The sequence below is a fragment of the Gopherus flavomarginatus genome, chromosome 1, assembly GCF_025201925.1.
Source record: "Gopherus flavomarginatus isolate rGopFla2 chromosome 1, rGopFla2.mat.asm, whole genome shotgun sequence".
NCBI lineage: Eukaryota > Metazoa > Chordata > Testudines > Testudinidae > Gopherus > Gopherus flavomarginatus.
Genome location: NC_066617.1, coordinates 923552 through 951517, shown reverse-complemented (window position 1 = coordinate 951517; position 27966 = coordinate 923552). Strand labels below are relative to the sequence as shown.

At 49.6% G+C, this 27966-nt stretch overlaps 1 protein-coding gene and 1 long non-coding RNA gene across 2 annotated transcripts in view; one reads left to right on the top strand and one right to left on the bottom strand.

Annotated features, from left to right (window-relative positions):
- SHANK3 (SH3 and multiple ankyrin repeat domains 3) overlaps window positions 1-27966 on the bottom strand; it is a 673138-nt gene that overhangs the window by 394668 nt on the left and 250504 nt on the right. The window contains exon 10 of the mRNA XM_050953559.1: window positions 8180-8373. Within this exon, the coding sequence (XP_050809516.1) occupies window positions 8180-8373 (194 nt within the window). The remainder of the gene's footprint in view (window positions 1-8179; window positions 8374-27966) is intronic.
- The window catches only part of LOC127051371 (uncharacterized), a 235455-nt gene continuing 229097 nt past the window's right edge, over window positions 21609-27966 (top strand). Inside the window, exon 1 of the long non-coding RNA XR_007774485.1 lies at window positions 21609-21626. This is a non-coding gene — a long non-coding RNA (uncharacterized LOC127051371). The remainder of the gene's footprint in view (window positions 21627-27966) is intronic.

Below are 27966 nucleotides of genomic sequence, written 5' to 3'. Positions count from 1 at the left end.
ATATCGGAAGGACAGAACAGGTCGTGCAGGGGGAGGACTGGCACTATATGTGAAAGAAAATGTAGATTCAAATGAAGTAAAAATCTTAAGCGAATCCACATATTCCATAGAATCTCTATGGATAGAAATTTCATGCTACAATAAAAATATAACATTAGGGATCTATTATCGACCACCTGACCAGGACAGTAATAGTGATGATGAAATGCTAAGGGAAATCAGAGAGGCTATCAAAATTAAGAGCCCAATAATAGTGGGGGATTTCAATTATCCCCATACTGACTGGGAACATTTCACTTCAGGACAAAATGCAGGGATAAAATTTCTCAATACTTTAAATGACTGCTTCATGGAGCAGCTGGTACGGGAACCCACAAGGGGAGAGGCATCTCTAGATTTAATCCTGAGTGGAGCGCAGGAGCTGGTCCAAGAGGTAATTATAGCAGAACCACTTGGAAATAGTGACCATAATACAATAGCATTCAACATCCCTGTGTGAGGAAGAACACCTCAACAGCCCAACACTGTGGCACTTAATTTCAAAAGGGGGAAACTATACAAAAATGAGGGGGTTAGTTAAACAAAAGTTAAAAGGTACAGTGACTAAAGTGAAATCCCTGCAAGCTGCATGGGCCCTTTTTAAAGACTCCATAATAGAGGCCCAACTTCAATGTATACCTCAAATTAAGAAACACAGTAAAAGAACTAAAAAAGAGCCACCGTGGCTTAACAACCATGTAAAAGAAGCAGTGAGAGATAAAAAGACTTCCTTTAAAAAGTGGAAGTCAAATCCTAGTGAGGCAAATAGAAAGGAGCATAAACACTGCCAGCTTAAGTGCAAGAGAGTAATAAGAAAAGCCAAAGAGGAGTTTGAAGAACGGCTAGCCAAAAACTCCAAAGGTAATAACAAAATGTTTTTTAAGTACATCAGAAGCAGGAAGCCTGCTAAACAAGCAGTGGGGCCCCTGGATGATCGAGATACAAAAGGAGCGCCTAAAGACGATAAAATCATTGCAGAGAAACTAAATGGATTCGTTGCTTCAGCCTTCACGGCTGAGGATGTTAGGGAGATTCCCAAACCTGAGCCGGCTTTTGTAGGTGACAAATCTGAGGAACTGTCACAGACTGAAGTGTCACTAGAGGAGGTTTCAGAATTAATTGATAAACTCAACATTAACAAGTCACTGGGACCAGATGGCATTCACCCAAGAGTTCTGAAAGAACTCAAATGTGAAGTTGTGGAACTATTAACTAAGGTTTGTAACCTGTCTTTTAAATCGGCTTCGGTACCCAATGACTGGATGTTAGCTAATGTAACACCAATATTTAAAAAGGGCTCTAGAGGTGATCCCGGCAATTACAGACCGGTAAGTCTAACGTCGGTACCGGGCAAATTAGTCGAAACAATAGTTAAGAATAAAATTGTCAGACATATAGAAAAACATAAACTGTTGAGCAATAGTCAACATGGTTTCTGTAAAGGGAAATCGTGTCTTACTAATCTATTAGAGTTCTTTGAAGGGGTCAACAAACATGTGGACAAGCGGGATCCAGTGGACATAGTACTTAGATTTCCAGAAAGCCTTTGACAAGGTCCCTCACCAAAGGCTCTTACATAAATTAAGCTGTCATGGGATAAAAGGGAATGTCCTTTCATGGTCTGAGAACTGGTAAAAAGACAGGGAACAAAGGATAGGAATTAAAGGTAAATTCTCAGAATGGAGAGGGGTAACTAGTGGTGTTCCCCAGGGGTCAGTCCTAGGACCAATCCTATTCAATTTATTCATAAATGATCTGGAGAAAGGGGTAAATAGTGAGGTGGCAAAGTTTGCAGATGATTAAACTACTCAAGATAGTTAAGACCAAAGCAGATTGTGAAGAACTTCAAAAAGATCTCACAAAACTAAGTGATTGGGTAACAAAATGGCAAATGAAATTTAATGTGGATAAATGTAAAGTAATGCACATTGGAAAAAATAACCCCAACTATACATACAATATGATGGGGGGTAATTTAGCTACAACTAGTCAGGAGAAAGATCTTGGCATCATCGTGGATAGTTCTCTGAAGATGTCCACGCAGTGCGCAGAGATGGTCAAAAAAGCAAACAGGATGTTAGGAATCATTAAAAAGGGGATAGAGAATAAGACAGAGAATATCTTCTTGCTCTTATATAAATCCATGGAACGCCCACATCTCGAATACTGTGTACAGATGTGGTCTCCTCACCTCAAAAAAGATAAACTGGCATTAGAAAAGGTTCAGAAAAGGGCAACTAAAATGATTACAGGCTTGGAGAGGGTCCCATACCAGGAAAGATTAAAGAGGCTAGGCCTCTTCAGCTTGGAAAAGAGGAGACTATGGGGGGATATGACAGAGGTGTATAAAATCATGAGTGATGTGGAGAAAGTGGATAAGGAAAAGTTATTTACTTGTTCCCATAATACAAGAACTAGGGGCCACCAAATGAAATTAATAGGTAGCAGGTTTAAAACAAATAAAAGGAAGTTCTTCACACAGCGCACAGTCAACCTGTGGAACTCCTTGCCTGAGGAGGTTGTGAAGGCTGAGAATATAACAATGTTTAAAAGGGAACTGGATAAATTCATGGTGGCTAAGTCCATAAATGGCTATTAGCCAGGAAGGGTAAAGAATGGTGTCCCTAGCCTCTGTTCATCAGAGGATGGAGATGGATGGCAGGAGACAGATCACTTGATCATTGCCTGTTAGCTTCACTCCCTCTGGGGCACCTGGCATTGGCCACTGTCGGTAGACAGATACTGGGCTAGATGGACCTTTGGTCTGACCCGGTACGGCCGTTCTTATGTTCTTATGTTAACAGAGGAGGCTGGACCAGGTTCAAGGGACAAATCTGTATATTAAGGACTGTACTGTCCAGTGGGATGAGAAAAACTGCTTAATCTAGATGTTGCCCAGTCTAATAGGGTTCAGAGTTTAGACTGCGTGGTTGTATTTTATTTTATTTTGGCAACTAACTCTGACTTTTTGCCTATCATGTATAATCACTTAAAATCTATCTTTTGTAGTCAATAAATGTGTTTAACTGTTTATCTTTACCAGTGAGTTTGAAGGAAGTGTGCGGCAAAACTGCTCAGGTTTGCAAAGGCTGGTGTACATCCATTTTCCATTGATGAAGTGGTGAACCAATTAATAAATCTGCACTGCTTGTCTTGAGCTGCGCAAGACGGCATATTCCTGATGTACAGTGCTGGGAGCTGGGGGGATTTGGCTGGTGCCTTTCTCTGTGTGATTCATGACCAGCTCTGGGAGCATTAATGCAATGTAGCTGGGTGTGGGGCTCCACATGCTGTTGTGCTGAGTGATCACAGCGCCGGGAGGAGGGTGCTGCTGGTCACTAACAAGGCATTGTGAGAGACAGCCCAGGCTGGAGAGAGTTAAGGGGGCACAACAGTCTCACAATCCCAGGCTGCGCCCCAGGAATCCCATCACAACCAGGACTCATAGACTCATAGACTCTAGGACTGGAAGGGACCTCGAGAGGTCATCGAGTCCAGTTCCCTGCCCTCATGGCAGGACCAAATACTGTCTAGACCATCCCTGATAGACATTTATCTAACCTACTCTTAAATATCTCCAGAGATGGAGATTCCACAACTTCCCTAGGCAATCTATTCCAGTGTTTAACTACCCTGACAGTTAGGAACTTTTTCCTAATGTCCAATCTAAATCTCCCTTGCTGCAGTTTAAGCCCATTGCTTCTTGTTCTATCATTGGAGGCTAAGATGAACAAGTATTTTCCCTCCTCCTGATCACACCCTTTTAGATACCTGAAAACTGCTATCATGTCCCCTCTCAGTCTTCTCTTTTCCAAACTAAACAAACCCAATTCCTTCAGCCTTCCTTCATAGGTCATGTTCTCAAGACCTTGAATCATTCTTGTTGCTCTTCTCTGGACCCTCTCCAATTTCTCCACAACTTTCTTGAAATGCGGTGCCCAGAATTGGACATAATACTCCAGTTGAGGCTTAACCAGCACAGAGTAAAGCGGAAGAATGACTTCTTGTGTCTTCTTTACAACACACCTGTTAATGCATCCAAGAATCACGTTTGCTTTTTTAGCAACAGTATCACACTGTTGACGCATATTAAGCTTGTGGTCTACTATGACCCCTAGATCTCTTTCTGCCATACTCCTTCCTAAACAGTTTCTTCCCATTCTGTATGTGTGAAACTGATTGTTCCTTCCTAAGTGGAGCACTTTGCATTTATCTTTATTGAACTTCATCCTGTTTACCTCAGACCATTTCTCCAATTTGTCCAGATCATTTTGAATTTTGACCCTGTCCTCCAAAGCAGTTGCAATCCCTCCCAGTTTGGTATCGTACGCAAACTTAATAAGCGTACTTTCTATGCCAACATCTAAATCGTTGATGAAGATATTGAACAGAGCCGGTCCCGAAACAGACCCCTGCGGAACCCCACTTGTTATACATTTCCAGCAGGATTGGGAGCCATTAATAACTATTCTCTGAGTACGGTTATCCAGCCAGTTATGCACCCACCTTATAGTAGCCCCATCTAAATTGCACTTTCCTAGTTTATCTATAAGAATATCATGCGAGACCGTATCAAATGCCTTACTAAAGTCTAGGTATATCACATCCACTTCTTCTCCCTTATCCACAAGGCTCGTTATCCTATCAAAGAATGCTATTAGATTAGTTTGACATGATTTGTTCTTTACAAATCCATGCTGGCTATTCCCTATCACCTTACCACCTTCCAAGTGTTTGCAGATGATTTCTTTAATTACTTGCTCCATTATCTTCCCTGGCACAGAAGTTAAATTAACTGGTCTGTAGTTTCCTGGGTTGTTTTTATTTCCCTTTTTATAGATGGACACTATATTTGCCCTTTTCCAGTCTTTTGGAATCTCCCTCGTCTCTCATGATTTCCCAAAGATAAGAGCTATAGGCTCAGATACCTCCTCTATTAACTCCTTGAGTATTCTAGGATGCATTTCATCAGGCCCTGGTGACTTGCAGGCATCTAACCTTTCTAAGTGTTTTTTTACTTGCTCTTTTTTAATTTTATCTTCTAAATCTACCCTCTTCCTGTAAGCATTCACTATATTAGACATCCTTCAGACTTCTCAGTGAAGACCGAAACAAAGAAGTCATTAAGCATCTCTGCCATTTCCAAGTCTCCCGTTACTGTTTCCCACTCCTCACTGAGCAGTGGGCCTACCCTGTCCTTGGTCTTCCTCTTGCTTCTAATGTATTGATAAAAAGTCTACTTGTTTCCCTTTATTCCCATAGCTAGTTTGAGCTCATTTTGTGCCTTTGCCTCTCTAATCTTGCGTCTGCATTCCTGTGTTATTTGCCTATATTCATCCTTTGTAATCTGACCTAGTTTCCATTTTTTATATGACGCCTTTTTATTTTGTAGGTCACACAAGATCTCGTGGTTAAGCCAAAGTGGTCTTTTGCCACATTTTCTATCTTTCCTAACCATCGGAATAGCTTGCTTTTGGGCCCATAATAGTGTCGCTTTGAAAAACTGCCAACTCTCCTCAGTTGTTCTTCCCCTCAGTCTTGATTCCCACGGAACCTTACCTATCAGCTCTCTGAGCTTACCAAAATCCGCCATCCTGAAATCCATTGTCTCTATTTTGCTGGACTCCCTTCTACCCTTCCTTAGAATTGCAAACTCTATGATTTCATGATCACTTTCACCCAAGCTTCCTTCTACTTTCAAATTCTCAACGAGTTCCTCCTTATTTGTTAAAATCAAGTCTAGAACAGCTTCCCTCCTAGTAGCTTTTTCAACTTTCTGAAATAAAAAGTTGTCTGCAATGCAGTCCAGGAACTTATTGGATAATCTGTGCCCCGCGGTGTTATTTTCCCAACATATATCTGGATAGTTGAAGTCCCCCATCACCATCAAATCTTGGGCTTTGGACGATTTTGTTAGTTGTTTGAAAAAAGCCTCATCCACCTCTTCCATCTGATTAGGTGGCCTGCAGTAGACTCCCAGCACGACATCACCAGCAGGACCAGCAGGTATTCATCCAAAAGAACTAAAGAAACTCTAATACAAAATTGCAGAACTACTAACTGCGGTATGTAACCTATCATTTAAATCAGCCTTTGTACCAGATGGCTGAAGGGTAGCTAAGGTAAGCTGATTTTTTAAAAAGGCTTCAGAGGTGATTCTGGCAAATACAGGCCGGTAAGCCTAACTTCAGTACCAGACAAATTAGTTAAAACTATTGTAAGGAACAGAATTATCAGCCACACAGATGAACATGATTTGTTGGACAAGAGTCAACACAGTTTTTGTAAAGGGAAATCATGCCTCACCAATCTATTAGATTTCTTTGAGGGTAGCAACAAGCATTTGGACAAGGGTGATCCAGTCAATATAGTGTACCCTAACTCACTAACTAACACTACTTAACACCAGCTTACTGACTAATTACTGTAAACAAACTATGTACTGGACAGACAGACGTGGAGGTCAAAGGCTTTCCAAAAGTCCAAGTACCCTATCAATAAGCGGCAGGTTTAAAACTTACAAAAGGAAGAACTTCTTCACACAACACACTGTCAACCAGTGGAACTTCTTGTTAGGGAATGTTGTAAAGCGCAAACGTATAATTGGGTTAAAAAATGAAATAGATAAGTTCATGGAGGACAGATACATGAATGGCTATTAGCCAGTATGGTCCGTGATTCAATCCCATGCTCTGGGTGTCCCTAAACCTCCAACTGCCAGAAGCTGGGACTTTATGATGGGGTGGGTCCCTTGAAATTGCCCTGTTCTGTTTATTCCCTCTGAAGCACCTGGCCACTGTCAGAGACAGGATACTGAGCTAGATGGACATCACTGTGGCCCAGTATGGCTGTTCTTATGTCCTTAATTACAGTCTTAGTCATCTTCCCTGGTGCCCAGGTGATGCTCCTGTGTTTGTTGTTCCCAGGATTCTCACCAGCATCTTTACAAAGAGAAATTCCAGCCAATGAGGAGTTGGTGTCAGACCTGAGGCTCACCCCCCGAAAGACCAATGTGTGACTGGGAAATAAGAGTAGAGAATGTGTGTTACATTGTTCCCATGTATTCAGTTCAATAAAACTATCTGAAACAGCATCTAGAAGCTTTCCCATGTGACTCTAGCAGTGTCTGTCTGCCTGGAAATTGCTCAACTTCACCCGGATCTCCACTGCTCCGTTAGCGAGATGGCAGAGTTCCCATCAAACAGGACCGAGCCCAGGCATGGCGGAGGGGGTGAAGGCTGGTGCTGGGTTCTACAGGACAATAGAATTGTACCTACTTCTAGGCAGGAGTGAGTGAGTACTGCCAGGAAGTCAGTTTGGCTCTAGTGATTGTTCGATTGTTTGCAATATGCCATCTCAATGTCTTTGTTCTCAAAATATGCTCCATTGTCATAGCAACAACAAAGTCAACAATGGCAGCTGATGTACTAAGGGGTTCCTGAGGCATGGAAATAGATTGGGGTGCGGGTGGGAGGAGAGAAAAGGAAACCAACCCCTGCTGTATTAACTCTGGGCACGTGCCCCTTTGGAATCCAGGACAGCTCCTGTTCTCCGAGGTGCTTGGTTAGGACGATGCAGAGCCTCAGAGACCAGGTTACTGCACTGTATCTTCATACTCCACTGGTCAGCCTGTTCCCACTCAGACAATGTCACTGCTCCCTCGCAACCATGGAGAGACAAAGTAGGGTCCCCAGTTAGCTCCAGGAGCTGGGACTTCCGAGGAACACCAACACATATGGTGGCTGTGCTGCTTGTCAGCTCAGCTACACCCAGGACCACCTTTCACAGCACACCCCACTGAAGGAGATGGGCCTGGTCCAATATCAGCTTTGCTGAGGCTGAGATCCCACCAGCCCATGCACACAAACCCTGCAGCCCCTTCCAGTTCTCTCACAACTCCAGCACAGGAGCTCGCAAACTCAGCAAGGAACCACAGTGGGCTGCCGGGAGAGCACCAAGCGACCTATCTCCCTCATCCCCATGCTCTCTCTTACCTGGCCTTGCCTCGGCTGCTTCTCCTGAGTGTGTGCATGTCGGCCTCCTTCTCTTCCTGCACGCGCTGCAGAGATGGGGAGCGGCTGTGAGTGCTCCGGGAGCTGCCCGTGCTCGCCAGGCTACTGTCCCCCACCCCTGCCCCAACAGCAGCTTCCTGCATCTGTGCCAGCAGCTGTGGGGGCAGGCTGCGGAGCGAGGGCACTGGTGAGTAGGACGGGTGGCTCTCGGCTTTCAAATTGTTGTCGCTGGCAGAACGCTGCAGCATGCGGGGGGAGGAGAGGCCGCCTGCGCCAGGGATCCGTCTCCTCTTTGTGTAGCTGGGAGTTTCTCTAAAAGGCACTGCAAGAAACCAAGCAAAGAGAGTCCCATCAGTTACTAACCGCACACGAACCTAAACGCAGCTTTGCAGTGCTCAGCGTCCCTGAAAACATTCATTTCTACCAATAATGATGTTGATTGCCATGAGAAAATGCGTGGTCTGGTTTATTTCCAGTGCTGGCCTCTTCCTCCTAGGGTTACCAGGTGCTGAGAGCCGGTGCTGAGAAGCAGCATAGTGAGTTCCTGGAGATACAGGTCACCCATCATGCCATGTTTCTGTTAATTAGGGTTCAGGATAATGGAACGAAGATGAGTCTCACCCAGGACTGTCTGGCTAGAAAGATGCTGAAGGTGCAGGGCCTGCTGCAACCCCCCAGGCTGGGAAGAAGCGTGGAAGTCCTTTAGAGGGAACATAGGAATTGCCAAACTGGGTCAGGCTCATGGTTCATCCATCGAGTCCAGAATCCCGGCTCTGACAGCACTCCAGACATCTGCCTATTAGCCTTTCACCGGGAGGAAAACTGACCATTCATGGGGAGGTGTGTAGAGTGTACTCTCCCTCCAACTCCTCCACAACTCTCACCACACTGACTCAAGTGCCCTGTCATGACCCCACGTTCCCTGTGCCCCAGGCTCGGGGCAGCTGCTGCCACCCCCAAGGTTTGCACTTGGAAATTGCACCTCCTCTCATCCCTTACTTTGCTCTCTCATTCCAAGGTCCTGTTCTCAGGTGTGGAGAGCTCACTGATAAAAACAATGGGTGCTCTTCCCAGGCCACTGCACAAACACCCCAGGAAGCTCCAGACTTGATGAACGAACCCATGAATGAGCTAATTTAGAGTCCCTCCCACCAGGTCCGAAACAGCCCTCCTCCAGCTGGCAAGCCTTAGCACTCCTACCAAACAGCTATCACCTGACTGCTAGAATCCCGCTAACATCCCACAGCAGTTCCCAGAAACGCAAAGGGCCTTAGGAGTCCTCAATGGTTGGACCGCTGCCTCAGGTCCAAAGCACAGGTCTGACGTCCCAACAACTCCCTACATAACACACCATTAACTGAGCACGTCACCCAACAGTCTCCTCAGCCCGAGTCCACCACTCCCGCCTCTGTCCCCACTCCCGCACCACTCCACTGTCCGAGCCCTCCAGCATCCCCACCTCCTCCTGTGCTCCTTTGCATGGAGTGTGAATGGAAACCATAACACTCAGGCAGCTACTGAAAGAGCCACCTTCTACCTCAATGAAGAAAACATTATGGATACTGTAGGGACTGGACAGATGGACATGGAGGTAGCAGAAGCATCAGAGGCCTTGTCTACACTAGGGGCTTGTCTACACAGGTGGTTTAATATGCAGCTTTTTACTTAGTCCAGTTTGAAACCGCTTGTTTACATGCAACGCAATCCATCATAGATCACTGACTCTGCATTTATCTCAAGCTCTGGAGTTCTCTTTCAAACTGCAAAGCGAGTTAGTCTGGGCTATTAGTCATGTGCATAAAACCGTGCTGCAAACTCCTTTGACAGTCTTCCAACAGCTGACCCCCTCTGCTTTGTGAGTGACTGTTTCTGATCTATTTCCCTGTGGGCCCTCCTCTGCTCTCAAGTCATGCTGATCGGATGTCCCGTCACCCCATTTATAAGCTGGGGCACTGCCAAATTTTGTCCATTCACTACTGGATTCCAGTTTATCACAACAGCTTCAGAAATATTCTAGCAGCCCTACAAAATGCCTGGAGCTGCTGCGTGGAGCTGCACTGAGACCCCAGATCTCATTGCGATCTGGGGAGAAGCGTTGGTGCAGGAAGAGCTTGCGGACGTAGCTAGGCCATGCCCAGGATGCAGGACAGTGCTATATAAGGAGAAGACAGCTCAGGAGCACCTCATTAAAACGAGGAACGACAAGAAGGAGGGATGACAAGGGGACATGTAACCTGTCCATTATTTGAGGCGCTGGACAAGATTTTGCAAATTCCATGACCACTGAACCCCGGCAGCTCGTGGCGCCTGCTGGCCACCTTCCCCCAAGGATGGTCAGCAAAAGTCCTGGGGGGATGAGCATGAGGAGGCCAGTGAAAAGATCTCCACATACTGCCGGGATCCCTTCGGGACTTGGCTCTTAGAATCATAGAAGATTAGGGTCAGAAGAGACCTTAGGAGACCTCTTTGATGCAGGAGACGTGGAAGGAAATCCTGATTCCCTCCCTGAAGCAACCAACCCCAATTCCCAGACCAGAGCTGAGGTAGCTGATCTTGTGGAGAGAACCTCAGCATATGAGTTTTCCTGTTACTTTGTTACTAATTTACTATTTACATTTTAATTTATTATTAGTAAGCTACACTGCCATGTACCTTCTATTCTGGGTGACCCCAGCTGCAATCACTGTAGACGGAAGCGAGTTAGAAGCTTTTCCATGTGCAAGATCCCTGCCCCCTCCCTCCCTCAGCCCATGCTGTCCATTCAGCCCCTGCACAATCACCTTTCCAAAACAGTGACTGCTCCATTGAGCAAAAATATAGAGTGGAAAGGCACTGAGTACTGACCGTGTCCAGGCCCATGCTGTGGAGGGCACATAATCATATACCTATTTCCTCTTCTCTTCCCTCATCTGTCCTGCCCAGCAAAAAAAATGGTTACCTACCTTTCGTAACTGTTCTTCGAGATGTGTTGCTCACATCAATTCCATTCTAGGTGTGCGCACGTCCACATGTGAGATTTTTGCCTTAGCAGCATCCATAGGGTTGGCAGTGGCGCCCTCTGGAGTGCCACGCCCATGAGTCAGTATATTAGCACTGCTGGCCCTACGCTCTCCCAATTCCTTCTTGACAGCAACTCCAACAGAGGGGCAGGAGGGCGGGTAATGGAATGAACGTGGACAACACATCTTGAAAGAACAACAGTTACAAAAGGTAGGTAACTGTTTTTAATTCTTCGAGTTCTTGCTCATATCGATTCCATGTTAGTTAACTCACAAGCAGTATACCTGGAGGTGAGCTCAGAGTTCACGGTCACGCAGCTTCCAATACTGCTCTACCAAAGCCAGCATCATCTTGGGCCTGCAGGGTCAGTATGTAATGAGATGTAAACGTCTGGATGGACCACCTTGCAGATGACTTGAATTTGCACTTGGCCCAGAAAGGCTGCCTCTGAGGTTTGCACCCTGGTTGAGTGAGCACTTACAATTGCTGGTGGAAGCACTTTCACCAGATCATAGCAGAAATAGATGCAGGCAATGATCCATGATGAAATTCTCTGGGTGGACAGTGGAAGACTTTTCACTCTGTCCACCATCATGATGAACAACTGCGTCGACTTATGGAACGGCACCCTCCTGACATCCAGAGAGTGTAACCTGCGCTCCTCTTCTGACTTTCAAGGTTTGGGAAAGGAGACAGATAAGTATTCTAATATTCTAAGTATATGTCCTGGCTTGTATGAAATTGTGAGACTCCCTTGGGCAGGAAAGCCAGGTGCAGCCGTAGCTGGACCTTGTCCTTGTATAGGGCAACTCCGAGGTAAGCACCCTAATCTCAGAGACTCTGCGGGCTTACATTATTGCCACCAGGAATGAGACCTTTCAGGAGAGCAGACAAAAGGAGCAGGAAGTCAAAGGCTCAAAGGGGGGACCCAGGAGCCGCAACAGCACAAGATTTGGGTCCCAAGGAGGGACGGGGTCACGGATCTGGGGATAGATTCATTCTACACCCTTCAAAAAACAGACCATCATCCTTGAGCAAAGACCAACCTGCCCAGGAATAGAGAGTGTAAGGCCAAGACAGCAGCCAAGTGGACCTTAATGGGACAGGCCCTGGAGCTTGAGATCATAGATTTTTAGGGTTGGAAGGGACCTCAAGAGATCATCTAGTCCAACCCCCTGCTCAAAGCAGGACCAATCCCCAAATAGCCCCAATCCCCAAATAGCCCTCTCAAGGATTGAACTCACAACACAGGTTCAGTAGACCAATGCTCAAACCACTGAGCTATCCCTCCCTAGAAGGTAGCCCAAGATCACCTGCAATAAGGCCTGCTTAGTCCGAATAACCTGGTCTGAGGTCCAGCACATGAACCCTCTCCATTTGGCCAGGAAGATCAACCTCATGGAAGGCTTTCTGCTACCCAACAGTACCTGCTAGACACAGGCCAAGCACCATGCACCATTCAACCATGCAGCAGCCAGGCCATCAAGTGCAACGCCGCCAAGTTCAGGTGCAGAAGACTGCCATGGTTCTGGGACAGCAGATCCGGCCAGAGAGGCAGTGGGGTGGCCACCGAAAGGTCCAGCAATGTGCAAAACCAGTGTTGGCGAGGCCAAGCCAGAGCTATCAGTATTACCTTCACCTTGTCCTGTTTGATCTTCATGAGGACACTGTGGATTAAGGGCACTCGCATGAAGGCATACATCAGAGCCCTCGAACTGAGCAGAACATGAGGCACTTCCTGTTCTGTCGAGACCTAAACAAGTCCACCTGGGAAGTCTCCCACTTTTGGAAGATTGCACTGAACACCTCTGGATGGAGTGACCATTTGTGGGGAGAAAAGATCTGCTGAGGTGATCTGCTAACACTTTCCTGTCCCCAGGAAGGTGTGTGGCCACAAGATGAATGACATGCTGCACACAGAAGTCCCAGAGACAGAGAACTTCTTGGCAGAGGGCTGACGATCGGGTTCCACCATGCTAGTTGATGTAAAACATCACAGCAGTGTTGTCCATCAGGATTTCTACCACCTTGCCCTCAAGGTGGGGCAGGAAAGCCTGGCAGGCCACGTACACCGCTTTGAGCTCCCTCACATTTACATGGAGGGAGCGATCATCCCGCAACCAGCGGTCTTGTATACTGTGCTCGCCCAAGTGGGCTCCCAGCCCAGGTCCAAGGCATCAGAGACCAAGTTCAGAGACGGGGAAGGAGCCACAAAGGGAATTCCCTCCAACACTGATCTGGAGTCTAACGAACATTCCAGGGATGACCATATGTGATCTGGCACCCTGACTACCCAATCTAGATCATGCCTGTTGGGGATGTAGCTTGCAGTGACTGGAGATGGAGCTGAGCATAATGGACCACGTAAGTACATGTCACCATGTGGCCTAACAACCTCAGGCACATGTGAACGATGGTGAGTGGGTGGGCCCTTACATGACAGATCAGGTCTGTCATGGCTCGGAAATGGGCCTCCAGGAGGAAGGCCCTGGCCTGCATGAAGTCAAGGACCTCTCCTATGAATTTTATCCATTGTACCAGTATTAGGGTTGATTTCTTTTAGTTTATTAACAGGGTCAGGTCATGGCACGTAGATAGTACCAGATTGAGGCTCCATTGCACTTGATCCCAAGTTCTGCCCTTGATGAGCCAATCGTCAAAATACATATAGACTTGGACATCTCGACACCTCAGATAAGCAGCCACCAGCACCATACCTTTTTTAAACAGTTGTGGGACCAACGAGAGTCCAAAGGGGAGCACCATGAATTGGAAGTGGCACAGACCCACTACAAAAGAGAAGAACTGTCTCTGCCCTTGGAAGATGGAGATATGAAAATATGCATCCTTCAAGTCGAAGGCGGCGTACCAGTCTCCAGGATCCACGGAGGGAATTGTTAGTATATAGGTCTGTTTGTAAGCCTAGGATAGAATTTTAGGTTTGAGTTATTGATACTCTTATACCAATATGTGTAAACAAAGGACAAAGACACTGCGATGTTGCTTCTGCCTAGTCAGATGGATTTGTTAGTACAATGGGAATAGATAAGAGCAGTTAAAGAGTTACTCAGAGCACACTTTAAGATTGCCTCAATTCCTATCTCAAGGCAAAATCAAGCAACCAGTTGGGAGGAGCAAAGCGGCTTGTGGTGGGGGAGGTATAAAACACTAAAAGACCAAATAAATGCCTCTCCCTGACTGCAGTACAACCTCACTCCTTACCTCTCCTATGGGGTGCAAAAGAAGTGGGATGAAGACCCCAGGCCCATAATGGAACATGATCCTAAGTTGTAAAGGGTGAGACTGTGGGCATGCATTTCAGGTATAATTATGCCTCCTGAGGAGGTGGGGACGAGACAAGGCTCTGGGGTATCAGAGTTATGGAATATATGTTTGCAGGACATTAACCCCAATAAATATCATATATTCTACACTTTGGACTTCTGGTCTTCTGCTTTCTGTCTGCGTGGCAAGAACCTGGGGAGAGGGTGAAGGGAAAGCCCTCTAACAAGAATGATGGAGGCTTGTGAGACTATGCGAAACTTCAACTTCTTGAGATATTTGTTGAGGTGTCGCAGATCCAAGATGGGTCTTAGGTCCCGTTTCACTTTCAGAATTAGGAAATAGCAGGAATAGAACCCTTTCTCCCTCATTTCTCAAGGGACTTCCTCCACTGCTCAAGGCTGTAGGAGCCTTTCCACTTCCAGAGTGAGGAGTTGTTCGTGAGAAGGGTCCCTGAGGAGGGATGGAGGAGGAGGGTGGGACAGAGGGGGAGCAGAGAATTGCAGGATGTAGCTCAGAGATAAAATGCCGAGCACCCAGCGTTCCCAGGTCATTCACAACCAGGCTGAATGGTAGTGGCGTAGGTGGTTAAGGAAAGAGTAAGATGGATCCAGGAAACTGACTGGGCCATTGCTCTTGAGTGCAGCCTCAAATCAAGCGCTTCTAGCCCTCATGATATTTCACCGGGCCAGACTGAGTACTGAACAGGAGGTAAAGAGACAGTGATGACTAAAACCCATGTCTCTGTCTCTTCTCCTAGTGCAGCCCTGCTGAGAACGGCAAGGTCTAGGAGGTGGCGGCTGTCTCAACTGCTTGCTCGCCATTTGCTGAGTATGCAGGCCCAGCGAGTGGCAGGTGGCTTGAATGTCCTTGACCCCATGCAGTCTTGCATCTGTCCGCCCAGAGAAGAATCTGTTCCCATTAAACAGGAGGTCTTAGATGGAGGACGGCATCTCCTGGGACAGGCTCATGGTTTGAAGCCAGGAATCGTGCCTCTTAACCACAGCCGAGGCAACCACCCTGGCTGCCAAATCACCTGCATCCCAAGCCATCCGGAGGGAGCTCCTTGCCGCTGCTGTACTCTCCTCTACAAAGGCAGTGAATCATAGAATCGTAGAATATCAGGGTTGGAAGGGATCTCAGGAGGTCATCTAATCCCACCCCCTGCTCAAAGCAGGACCAATCCCCAACTAAATCATCCCAGCCAGGGCTTTGTCAAGCCTGATCTTAAAAGCCTCTAAGAAAGGAAACTCCATCACCTCCCTAGGCAACCCATTCCAGTACTTCACCACGCTCCTAGTGAAATAGTGTTTTTGCTAATATCCAACCTAGACCTCCCCCACTGCAACTTGAGACCATTGCTCCTTGTTCTGCCAGCTGCTACCATGAAGAACAGTCTAGATCCATCCTCTTTGGAACCCCCTTTCAGGTAGTTAAAAGCAGCTATCAAATCCCCCCTCATTCTTCTCTTCTGCAGACTAAACAATCCCAGTTCCCACAGCCTCTCTTCATAAGTCATGTGCTCCAGACCCCCAATCATTTTTGTTGCCCTCTACTGGACTCTTTCCAATTTTTCCACATCCTTCTTGTAGTGTAGGGCCCAAAACCGGACACAGTACTCCAGATGAGGCCTCACCAATGTCGAATAGAGGGGAATGATCACGTCCCTTGATCTGCTGGCAATGCCCCGACTTATACAGCCCAAAATGCCATTAGCCTTCTTGGCAACAAGGGCACACTGTTGACTCATATCCAGCTTCTCATCCACTGTAACCCCTAGGTCCTTTTCTGCTGAACTGCTTCCTAGCCATTCGGTACCTAGTCTGTAGCGGTGCATGGGATTCTTCCTTCCTAAGTGCAGGACTCTGAATTTGTCCTTGTTGAACCTCATCAGATTTCTTTTGGTCCAGTCTGTCACGGAGTGTGGGGGAGTCCGGCCCTGCACCCCTCTTCCTGGGACCCACAGTGACTCTCAGCCAGCCAGTAAAACAGAAGGTTTATTGGACAACAGGAACACAGGTTACAGCAGAGCTTGCAGGCACAGTCAGGACCCCTCCCTCGAGTCCTTCTGGGCTTTCAGGGTGCTTGGATCCTAGCTAGGATCCCCTGAATTCCGCCCACACAGCCCCAAGCCCAAACTCAAACTGCTTCCCTCCTGCCACTCCCTTCCTTTGTGCCCCTTCCCGGGCAAAGGTGTTGACCTTTCCCCTCCCTTACCTAGCTCAGGTTACAGGCTCTGGCATCGTCCATCCCCTAAAGTCCTCCCCTGCTCTCCCACTCCCCACACAGACAGTCCCTACTGCATCACATCTCTCCCCCCTTCGAGACTGAACTGAGCGGGGTCACTCTGCCCAGTGACCTGGGGAAGTTCAGGGCCCCCTCTCCGGGACAACGCATCCGCTGTCAGGTTGGCACTTCCTTTCACATGGATCACGTCCATGTCATAGTCCTGCAGGAGCAGGCTCCACCTCAGGAGCTTGGCGTTGGCTCCTTTCATCTGGTGCAGCCAGGTCAGGGGAGAGTGGTCGGTGTACACGGTGAAGTGTCGCCCAAAGAGATATGGCTCTAGTTTCTTAAGGGCCCACACCATGGCCAGGCATTCCTTCTCGATGGCCGCGTAGCTTTGTTCCCGGGGTAGCAGCTTCTTACTCAGGTACACGATGGGGTGTCTCTCCCCCTTTTCATCCTCCTGCATTAACACCGCCCCCAGTCCCGTGTCTGAGGCATCGGTGAACACCATAAAGGGTTTGTCAAAATCTGGGTTTGCCAGAACTGGGCCACTAACCAGAGCCTCCTTCAGCGCCCGGAAAGCCTCCTGGCACTGCTCAGTCCAGATCACCTTGTCTGGCTTCCCCTTTTTGCACAGTTCAGTGATGGGGCCGGCTATGGCACTAAAGTGGGGCACGAACCTTCGATAGTACCCCGCCATCCCAATAAAGGCCTGGACCTGCTTTTTGGTTTGGGGAGCAGGCCAGTCTCTGATCACCTCCACCTTGGCTGGTTCCGGCTTCAGGCAGCCGCTCCCCACCCGATGGCCCAGGTAAGATACTTCAGCCATCCCCACCTTGCACTTCTCAGCCTTTACTGTTAACCCAGCCTTTCGGAGTCGGTCTAGGACTTGTTTAACCTGGGACAGGTGGTCCTCCCAGGTCTGGCTGAAGATGCAGATGTCGTCAATATACGCCACGGCAAAACTCTCCATCCCCCTCAGTAGCTGATCCACCAGGGGCTGGAAGGTGGCCGGCGCTCCCTTGAGGCCGAAGGGCAGGGTCAGAAACTCATAGAGCCCCAGAGGGGTGATAAAGGCCGATTTCAGCCTGGCATCTGCGTCCAGCGGCACTTGCCAGTAGCCTTTGGTAAGATCCATAGTGGTGAGGTACCGAGCACCTCCTAGCTTGTCTAGGAGCTCGTCAGGCCTGGGCATAGGGTAGGCATCAGATACGGTGATGGCATTGAGCTTTCGATAGTCCACACAGAACCGGATTGACCCATCCTTCTTGGGGACTAGCACCACTGGTGAGGCCCAAGGGCTGGAAGACGGCTGGATCACCCCCAAAGCCAGCATGTCCCTGACCTCTCTTTCAAGATCCTGGGCAGTTTTACCAGTGACCCGAAAAGGGGAGCATCTTATAGGGGCATGTGACCCGGTCTCCACCCGGTGGACAGTCAAATTAGTGCGTCCAGGCTGGTTGGAAAACAGCTGTCGGTACAGATGCAGCACCCCTCTGATCTCAGCGTGCTGGCCCGGGGTCAGTTGATCCGAGAGGGGAATCGCCTCCAGGGGGGAACCAGCTTTTGTCCCAGGGAATAGATCCACTAAGGGGTCATCTCCCTGCCCCTCCCAATGTCCACACACGGCCAACACCACATTCCCCCTGTCATAGTATGGTTTCATCATGTTCACATGGTACACCCGACGGTGATGTGCCCGGTTTGACAGCTCTCACCACATAGTTTACCTCATTCAGTTGCTTGATAACCTTGAAGGGCCCTTCCCAGGCGGCCTGGAGTTTGTTTCTCCTCACGGGGATAAGAACCATAACCTGATCCCCGGTGGCGAAGGCACGGGCTCGTGCTGTGCGGTCATACCAGACCTTCTGCCTCCTCTGGGCTCGGGCCAGATTCTCCCTGGCCAGGCCCATCAGCTCGGCCAGTCTTTCCCGGAAGGTGAGGACATACTCCACCACTGACTCTCCCTCGGGAGCGGCCTTCCCCTCCCATTCGTCCCTCATCAGGTCTAGGGGCCCCCTCACCCGCCTTCCGTACAACAGTTCGAAAGGTGAAAACCCGGTAGATTCCTGGGGTACCTCCCTGTACGCAAACAGCAGGTAAGGTAAGTACTTGTCCCAATCTTGCGGATGCTGGTTCATAAATGTTTTTAGCATCATCTTCAGCGTCCCGTTGAACCTTTCTACCAGCCCGTTGGACTGGGGGTGATACGCTGAGGCCCAGTTGTGCTGGACCCCACATTTCTGCCATAAGGACCGGAGCAGGGCCGACATGAAGTTGGACCCCTGGTCCGTTAAGACCTCCTTGGGGAACCCCACCCGGCTGAAAATTGTCAGCAGCGCATCTGCCACTGTGTCTGCTTCGATAGAGGACAAGGCCACCGCCTCGGGGTAGCGAGTGGCAAAATCCACCACCACCAGGATGTATTTCTTCCCTGACCGGGTCGTCTTGCTGAGAGGTCCCACTATGTCCATGGCTACCTTCTGGAAAGGTTCTTCTATGATGGGTAAAGGCCTCAAAGCCGCTTTCCCCTTGTCCCGGGCCTTCCCCACCCTCTGGCAGGGGTCACAGGATTGGCAGTACTGTCGGACATGGGTAAAGACCCCAGGCCAGTAAAAGTTCTGTGGCAGCCTCTGCCTGGTGCGCCGGATTCCCTGGTGCCCTGCGAGAGGGATGTCATGGGCCAGGTACAACAGCTTGTGACGGAACTTCTGGGGAACCACCAGCTGCCTCCTGATCCCCCATGACTCTACTTCCCCTGGGGGAGCCCATTCTCGGTACAGGAACCCCTTCTCCCACAGGAACCTCTCCTTGCAACCTCTCCTCATGGTCTGTACCGCACTAAGGTCAGCCCGGTCCCTGTGCTTCCGCAAGGAGGGATCTTTCTGCAACTCGGCCTGGAACTCAGCAGCTGGGACAGGAATGGGGACCGGCTCTCTCTTGCTGGCTGGGTCTGAGGCTGCAGCCTCTCTGCACCGCGCCCCTGGGCGTTCCCCGCTCCCTGAGTTAGGGTCCTGCACCTCAGGTCGAGTACCTTCCCCGTTGTCGGACAGCAGTGCCATTTGCCGACTCTGACTACGAGTCACGACCAGGGCACTCTGGGTGTTACTAGGCCAGTCCTCAAGGTCCCCTCCCATTAACACGTCAGTGGGCAAATATTGGTGCACCCCCACATCCTTGGGGCCCTCCTTGGCCCCCCATTTCAGGTGTACCCTTGCCACGAGTACCTTGAATGGGGTCCCGCCCACGCCCATCAGGGTCAGGTAGGTGTCGGGCACCATCCGATCTGAGGCCACCACCTCGGGCCGGGCCAGCGTCACCTCTGCGCCCGTGTCCCAGTACCCAGTGACCTTCCTCCCATCCACTTCCAGGGAAACAATGCACTCTTTCCGGAGGGGCAGCCCCGCGCCCACCCGGTAAACCAAAAACCCGGAACCGGGAGCATCCACAGGTGGTATGTTGCCAACCCCCCTTTCCTGGGAATGTAGCCCCTCCTCCGATTGGGTTTTTACCCAGTCCACCCTCTGCGGGTTGGGTCTGCTTGGTCTGTCCCTGAGCTTGGGGCACTGGGCCCGTATGTGACCTCGTTGGCCACAGCGATAGCAGTCCATATCTCGTGGGTCCCCTTGAGTGGGTCGAAGGGACCTGCCGCTGGATGTTCCCCTTTTGGGGGGGTTCTCCATAGGCCCCCTTTGGGAGGTCCCATGATGACTCTCTCTCTGCGTTGAGGCAGGCCTGCTCCTTCGAGACTCCTCCCTGCCATCCCCTGCCCGACTGTCCACAAATTGGTCGGCCAGCTGGCCTGCATGCTGCGGGTTCTCCGGCTTCTGGTCCATCAACCACAGCCTCAGGTCGGACGGGCACTGCTCGTACAGGTGCTCCAGTATGAATAGGTCAAGCAGGTCCTATTTAGTTTGGGCCCCAGCTGTCCACTTGCGGGCATACCCCTGCGCCCGGTTGACCAGTTGTAGGTATGTGACCTCACGGGTTTTACGCTGGCTCCGGAACTTTTTCCGGTACATCTCAGGAGTCAGCCCAAACTCGCGGAGCAGGGCCTGTTTGAACAGTTCGTAGTCCCCTGCCTCCGCCCCTTTCAGTCGGCTGTACACCTCCACGGCTGTGGAGTCCAGTAAGGGGGTGAGAACTGCGATCCTGTCTGCAGGGTCAACCCTGTGCAGCTCGCAGGCATTCTCAAAGGCCGTCAGGAAGGTATCTATGTCCTCCCCCTCCTTACGCCGGGGCAGCAAGTGCTTATCAAAGCTCTTTGTAGGCTTGGGTCCCCCCTCACTCACTGCAGCCGGGGCCCCACTGCTCCTCAGCTGGGCCAGGTCCAGCTCATGTTTACGCTGTTTCTCCTTCTCCTCCCACTCACGCTGGCGCTGGTTCTCCTCATGTTTACGCTGGTTCTCCTCATGTTTACACTGGTTCTCCTCATGTTTACGCTGGTTCTCCTCATGTTCACGCTGTTTTGCCTTCTCCTCCAGCTCTCGCCTCTTTAACTCGAGCTCCTCCCGTCTCAGCTCCCTTTCATATTCCAGCCGCATCCGCTCCACGGATGCCGAGCGTTGCCGGGAGGATCCCCTGCTGGGGGGTGAGCTTCGCCGTGATGCTCCCCTGCTGGCCGGGGGTGTCACGGTGCCCTCGGTATACACTGGGCTCCTCCCCGCCCTTCCTCTACGCCTAGGAAGGGGGGGGTCTCGGGAAGCCCTCGTCCGCTGGGTGACCACTCCCCGCAGGGACAGTCACTGGTGCCTGCGCTGCATCTGCTCGGCTGCTTCCCTCAGAGACAGGGCTCCGTTCATTCATGCGGTCTCCCTGCTCCAGCTGGGCAATCAGCTGGTCCTTGCTGAGCCTCCCTGGGTGCAGCCCCCTCTGCTTGCACAGCTCCACCAGGTCACACTTGCGCCGCTTGGCATACATCTTCCTGCTGGCCACTCACAGGCCGGGGTGCTCACCGCTCCCCACGGTTTCCAGGGGGACCTCTAGTGCACCAGCCCTTCTTGAGGTCACCACCTCTCTGCCAGGGTCGAGCTGCAGACTCCTCCGCCCCTGGGACCGCTCGCTGTGATCCCCCGGGGGACCCTGTTACTGCAAAGTCCTTCTCACTGGACACACACTCCCAGGGGTTAACCACCCCTTCGTTTTACTGCTCCCCAGTCACTTACTGCAGGAAGCGCCGTCCACGGGGTGCAGTATCTCCCGCCGCTGCCACCAGTTGTCACGGAGTGTGGGGGAGTCCGGCCCTGCACCCCTCTGCCTGGGACCCACAGTGACTCTCAGCCAGCCAGTAAAACAGAAGGTTTATTGGACAACAGGAACACAGGTTACAGCAGAGCTTGCAGGCACAGTCAGGACCCCTCCCTCGAGTCCTTCTGGGCTTTCAGGGTGCTTGGATCCTAGCTAGGATCCCCTGAATTCCGCCCACACAGCCCCAAGCCCAAACTCAAACTGCTTCCCTCCTGCCACTCCCTTCCTTTTTCCCCTTCCCGGGCAAAGGTGTTGACCTTTCCCCTCCCTTACCTAGCTCAGGTTACAGGCTCTGGCATCGTCCATCCCCTAAAGTCCTCCCCTGCTCTCCCACTCCCCACACAGACAGTCCCTACTGCATCACACAGTCCTCTAATTTATCTAGGTCCCTCTGTATCCTATCCCTACCGTCCAGCGTATCTGCCACTCCTCACAGTTTACTGTCATCTGGAAACCTGCTAAGGGTGCAGTCCACGCCATCCTCCAGATCATTAATGAAGATATTGAACAAAACCAGCCCCAGGACAGACCCTTGGGGCACTCCGCTTGATACCGGATGCCAGCTAGACATGGAGCCATTGATCACTACCCACTGAGCCTGCCGATCTAGCCAGCTTTCTATCCACCTTATAGTTCATTCATCCAGCCCAGACTTCTTTAACTTGCCGGCAAGAATACTGTGGGAGACCATTTCAAAAGCTTTGCTAAAGTAAGGGAATAACATGTCCACTGCTTTCCCCTCATCCACAGAGCCAGTTATCTCCTCATAGAAGGCAATCAGGTTGGTCAGGCATGACTTGCCCATGGGGAATGCATGCTGACTGTTCCTGATCACTTTCCTCTTCTCTAAGTGCTTCAGAATTGATTCTTTGAGGAACTGCTCCATGATTTTTCCAGGGACTGAGGTGAGGCTGACTGGCCTGTAGTTCCTCAGATCCTCCTTTTTCCCTTTTTTAAAGATAGGCATTATATTGGCCTTTTTGCAGTCATCAGGGACCTCCCCCGATTGCCATGAGTTTTCAAAGATAATGGTCAATGGCTCTGCAATCACATCTGCCAACTCCGTTAGCACCCTCGGATGCAGCGCATCCGGCCCCATGGACTTGTGCTTGTTCAGATTTTCTAAATAATCCTGAACCACTTCTTTTTCCACAGAGGGCTGGTCACCTCCTCCCCATGCTGGGGAGTCCTAGGCCAAGTCCTGGGGCCAAGTCGTGGGGCAGAAAGTCTTTGAATTTCTGGAGGGAGTCCTACAGATAAAAGTTATACCTCCCCAATAAAGCCTGGTGGTTTGCCACCCTAAACTAAAAGATGGCCATTGAATAGACTTTCCTCCCAAAAAGGTCCAGCCTCTTGGTATCTTTATTTGTGGGGGTAGAACTTGCTTGCCCTTGTCTCTCTCTCTCATTGGCTGCAGATACAACCAGTGACCCTAGGGATTGATGGGTATAAAGTTATTCAAACCCCTTATCAGGGATTAAATAATTCTTTTTGGCCCGCTTGGAGGTGGGTGGGATAGAGGAGGGGGTTAGCCGGAGGGCTTTACCTATTTTTAAAACCCTGTCGTGCACAGGCAGTGCAACTCGTGACGGGGCTGCCACCGAGAGTACATTGAATACAGTGTCAGACTGCTCTGCCATTTCCTCCACCTCCAGGCCCAAATTCTGAGCCACCTTTCTGAGTAAGACTTGGTGTTCCTTAAAGTCATCAGGTGGGTTGGTGTGAAAGGCCCTGCCACTGCCTTGTCCAGAGATGAGGATGAGGATTGAACCATCAGCGGAAGCTTTGGGACATTGTCACCCGCGGGGGAAGGTTCTTTTGGAGTGTGCATCCGCTCCTCCAATTGTGCTGGATTCAGCTCCGCACACCAAGCACAATGCCGTCAGTCTGGGGGTTGCTTCTCTGTGGCAGCAAGGGAGGAGTGGTACGAGAAGGGCATCAGCATAGGCATGCCCTGCACAGTCCAGTATGGCCACTGTACAGGCCACTGGCCCTGCTGCCAGGTCGTCATCGTGGGAGCCGAGGAGTCCTCAGGTGCACACGAGGACCACTGCTCTTGTGGTGAGAGGCTGAAGTTCTGACCCAGCTGAATCCCCTCTGGTGACCAGGGTGCGGCCATCCGAGCTTGTGTCTGACAGCTGACCGTAACGGTGGGGGAGTGATGTCTCAAATAGGAAGACCGTCTTTTTAGGGATCGGTACCAGGAGCAGGAAGACCGGTGCTGCCCCAGTGACCGGTCCCGTAGTCAAGGGGAACAATGCACCGATGAGGCGTGGGCTGGCAGGAGGATGATCGGTGCCAGATGTACGGTGACCAATATCTCCCCATAGGCAATCCAGCCCCAGTTGATGGTGACCGCAAGCACAGTACTAGCATCCTAGGTCATCTAACGGGAGACCTAGGCTACAGAGTCGGGGATCTCGGCCATGGAGACAGGCAACGCTACCTCTGCTCCAGGGACCAATGGCATCTGACTGCCCGCTGGGGAGGTCTCATGGCTGGCTTACCCCCATGGGGACCCTTAGCTGGGTCCAATGCCATGCGTGGTACTGGCGGCACCTGGAGAGCTCTCTGGTCCCTCACCGCAGGAAAGGAGGGCCTCAGATGTCGACGGCTCCACTAGGTGTCTGGGTCCCCTTCCACTCCTGGGAGTGGAACCCCTCAAGGGCCTGGGGGATCCAACAGGAGAGGTACCCCTCTGTGGTTCCGGTGTGGGCGGGAACTCAGAACTGGGTCCTTTGCCCAACGCCCCTTGACCTTTCTTGCTTGGTGCTGGGGAGTCTCGCTTCTTCAGCCGCATCTTGGGTACTGGTGAAGGGGAGCGGTGCTGGGCAGAGCCCGGTGCTGCGGTGCACTGCGCACTGAAGACGAGGTGCTGGGTACAGAGTCAGAGCGAGAAGGCTCCAACGCCAGGCAAAGCACAGCCTCAGTGAGGAGGGCCCTTAGACGAATATCACGCTCCTTTTGAGTTCTAGAACAAAAGTTCTTGCAAATTCGACCCTTGTCCTTCACATGTGACTCCCACAAGCACTTTAGGCAGCTGCTATAGGAGTTAATGGGCATAGGCCTATTGCAGGCAGAAAAAGGCTTAAAACCTGAGGATCAGGCCATGACCCGTTCCGGGGTTAAGTCCCCGCTGGAACTCTAACTTACTAACTAATTCTACTTAACACCATCTTACTGACTAACTACTGTAAACAAACTATGTGCAAAGCTAACAGTTATGAGAGTTAGAGAGAATACCGCTATCCACTTGGGTGAAAGTGATCATGAAATCATAGAGTTTGCAATTCTAAGGAAGGGTAGAAGGGAGTACAGCAAAATAGAGACAATGGATTTCAGGAAGGCGGATTTTGGTAAGCTCAGAGAGCTGATAGGTAAGGTCCCATGGGAATCAAGACTGAGGGGAAAAACAACTGAGGAGAGTTGGCAGTTTTTCAAAGAGATGCTATTAAGGGCCCAAAAGCAAGCTATTCCGATGGGTAGGAAAGATAGAAAATGTGGCAAAAGACCACCTTGGCTTACCCTTGAGATCTTGCGTGACCTACAAAATAAAACGGCATCGTATAAAAAATGGAAACTAGGTCAGATTACAAAGGATGAATATAGGCAAATAACACAGGAATGCAGAGGCAAGATTAGAAAGGCAAAGGCACAAAATGAACTCAAACTAGCTATGGGAATAAAGGGAAACAAGAAGACTTTTTATCAATACATTAGAAGCAAGAGGAAGACCAAGGACAGGGTAGGCCCACTGCTCAGTAAGGAGGGGGAAACAGTAACGGGAGACTTGGAAATGGCAGAGATGCTTAATGACTTCTTTGTTTCGGTCTTCACTGAGAAGTCTGAAGGAATGTCTAATATAGTGAATGCTTACAGGAAGAGGGTAAGTTTAGAAGATAAAATAAAAAAAGAGCAAGTAAAAAATCACTTAGAAAGGTTAAATGCCTGCAAGTCACCAGGGCCTGATGAAATGCATCCTAGAATACTCAAGGAGTTAATAGAGGAGGTATCTGAGCCTCTAGCTATTATCTTTGGGAAATCATGGGAGACAGGGGAGATTCCAGAAGACTGGAAGGGGCCAAATATAGTGCCTATCTATAAAAAGGGAAATAAAAACAACCCAGGAAACTACAGACCAGTTAATTTAACTTCTGTGCCAGGGAAGATAATGGAGCAGGTAATTAAAGAAATCATCTGCAAACACTTGGAAGGTGGTAAGGTGATAGGGAATAGCCAGCATGGATTTGTAAAGAACAAATCGTGTCAAACTAATCTGATAGCGTTCTTTGATAGGATAACGAGCCTTGTGGATAAGGGAGAAGCGGTGGATGTGATATACCTAGACTTTAGTGAGGCATTTGATACGGTCTCGCATGATATTCTTATAGATAAACTAGGAAAGTACAATTTAGATGGGGCTACTATAAGGTGGGTGCATAACTGGCTGGATAACCGTACTCAGAGAGTAGTTGTTAATGGCTCCCAATCCTGCTGGAAAGGTATAACAAGTGGGGTTCCGCAGGGGTCTGTTTTGGGACCGGTTCTGTTCAATATCTTCATCAACGATTTAGATGTTGGCATAGAAAGTACGCTTATTAAGTTTGCGGACGATACCAAACTGGGAGGGATTGCAACTGCTTTGGAGGACAGGGTCAAAATTCAAAATGATCTGGACAAATTGGAGAAATGGTCTGAGGTAAACAGGATGAAGTTCAATAAAGATAAATGCAAAGTGCTCCACTTAGGAAGGAACAATCAGTTTCACACATAAGAATGGGAAGAGACTGTCTAGGAAGGAGTATGGCAGAAAGAGATCTAGGGGTCATAGTAGACCATAAGCTTAATATGCGTCAACAGTGTGATACTGTTGCAAAAAAAGCAAACGTGATTCTGGGATGCATTAACAGGTGTGTTGTAAACAAGACACGAGAAGTCATTCTTCCGCTTTACTCTGCGCTGGTCAGGCCTCAGCTGGAGTATTGTGTCCAGTTCTGGGCACCGCATTTCAAGAAAGATGTGGAAAAATTGGAGAGGATCCAGAGAAGAGCAACAAGAATGATTAAAGGTCTTGAGAACATGACCTATGAAGGAAGGCTGAAGGAATTGGGTTTGTTTAGTTTGGAAAAGAGAAGACTGAGAGGGGACATGATAGCAGTTTTCAGGTATCTAAAAGGGTGTCATCAGGAGGAGGGAAAAAACTTGTTCACCTTAGCCTCCAATGATAGAACAAGAAGCAATGGGCTTAAACTGCAGCAAGGGAGATTTAGGTTGGACATTAGGAAAAAGTTCCTAACTGTCAGGGTAGTTAAACACTGGAATAGATTGCCTAGGGAAGTTGTGGAATCTCCATCTCTGGAGATATTTAAGAGTAGGTTAGATAAATGTCTATTAGGGATGGTCTAGACAATATTTGGTCCTGCCATGAGGGCAGGGGACTGGACTCGATGACCTCTCGAGGTCCCTTCCAGTCCTGGAGTCTATGAGTCTATGAGTCTATGAGGCCAGGGGAAAGTGCTCCGACCAAGCATCCCAGTTGATATGAGGGAACTGAGAGGGCATAGGGCCAATGGCGCCTACTGTACCGATGCAGGTGTGTGGCTCTCTAGAGGGCACCACAGCTGACCCTATGGATACCACTATGGCAAATATCTCTGATGACTGTGCACGTAGGCACGCACACACCTAGAATGGAATCGACATGAGCAAGCACTCGAAGAACACCCCCCGCCCACCCAACCTGGTTCACCAGCTCAAAAGGGCAAGGAGCAGCATGTCCAGCTGCAGCCTGTACCACCACCACCCTATGGCAGATTTTAATAGTGAAAACATGCTTTTGTGTGAAATGTAAATGTTTGGTGAGACAGTGATTACAGGAGAGAGAGTCTGGCCAGCAGTCTCATTTTACACATGAGGTCGAAATGGACACCGCCCCCGGTAAAAGTGCAATGAGTACAGCTCCCCGCCAAGGGATAAATGCCCTATGTGCATTCTTACAGTAACATAGCTTTGCTCTGGGGTTAGCAAAGCTCTTCCAGGCTTTTCACAGGCTTACCTGGAGAAATGCGTCAAGCAATCAGTGCAGAAACTAGCTATTCTGCTCTGCACTTTTACCATGTCTGCAGGTGTGATACAAACAAAATCTAAAACGGAAAAA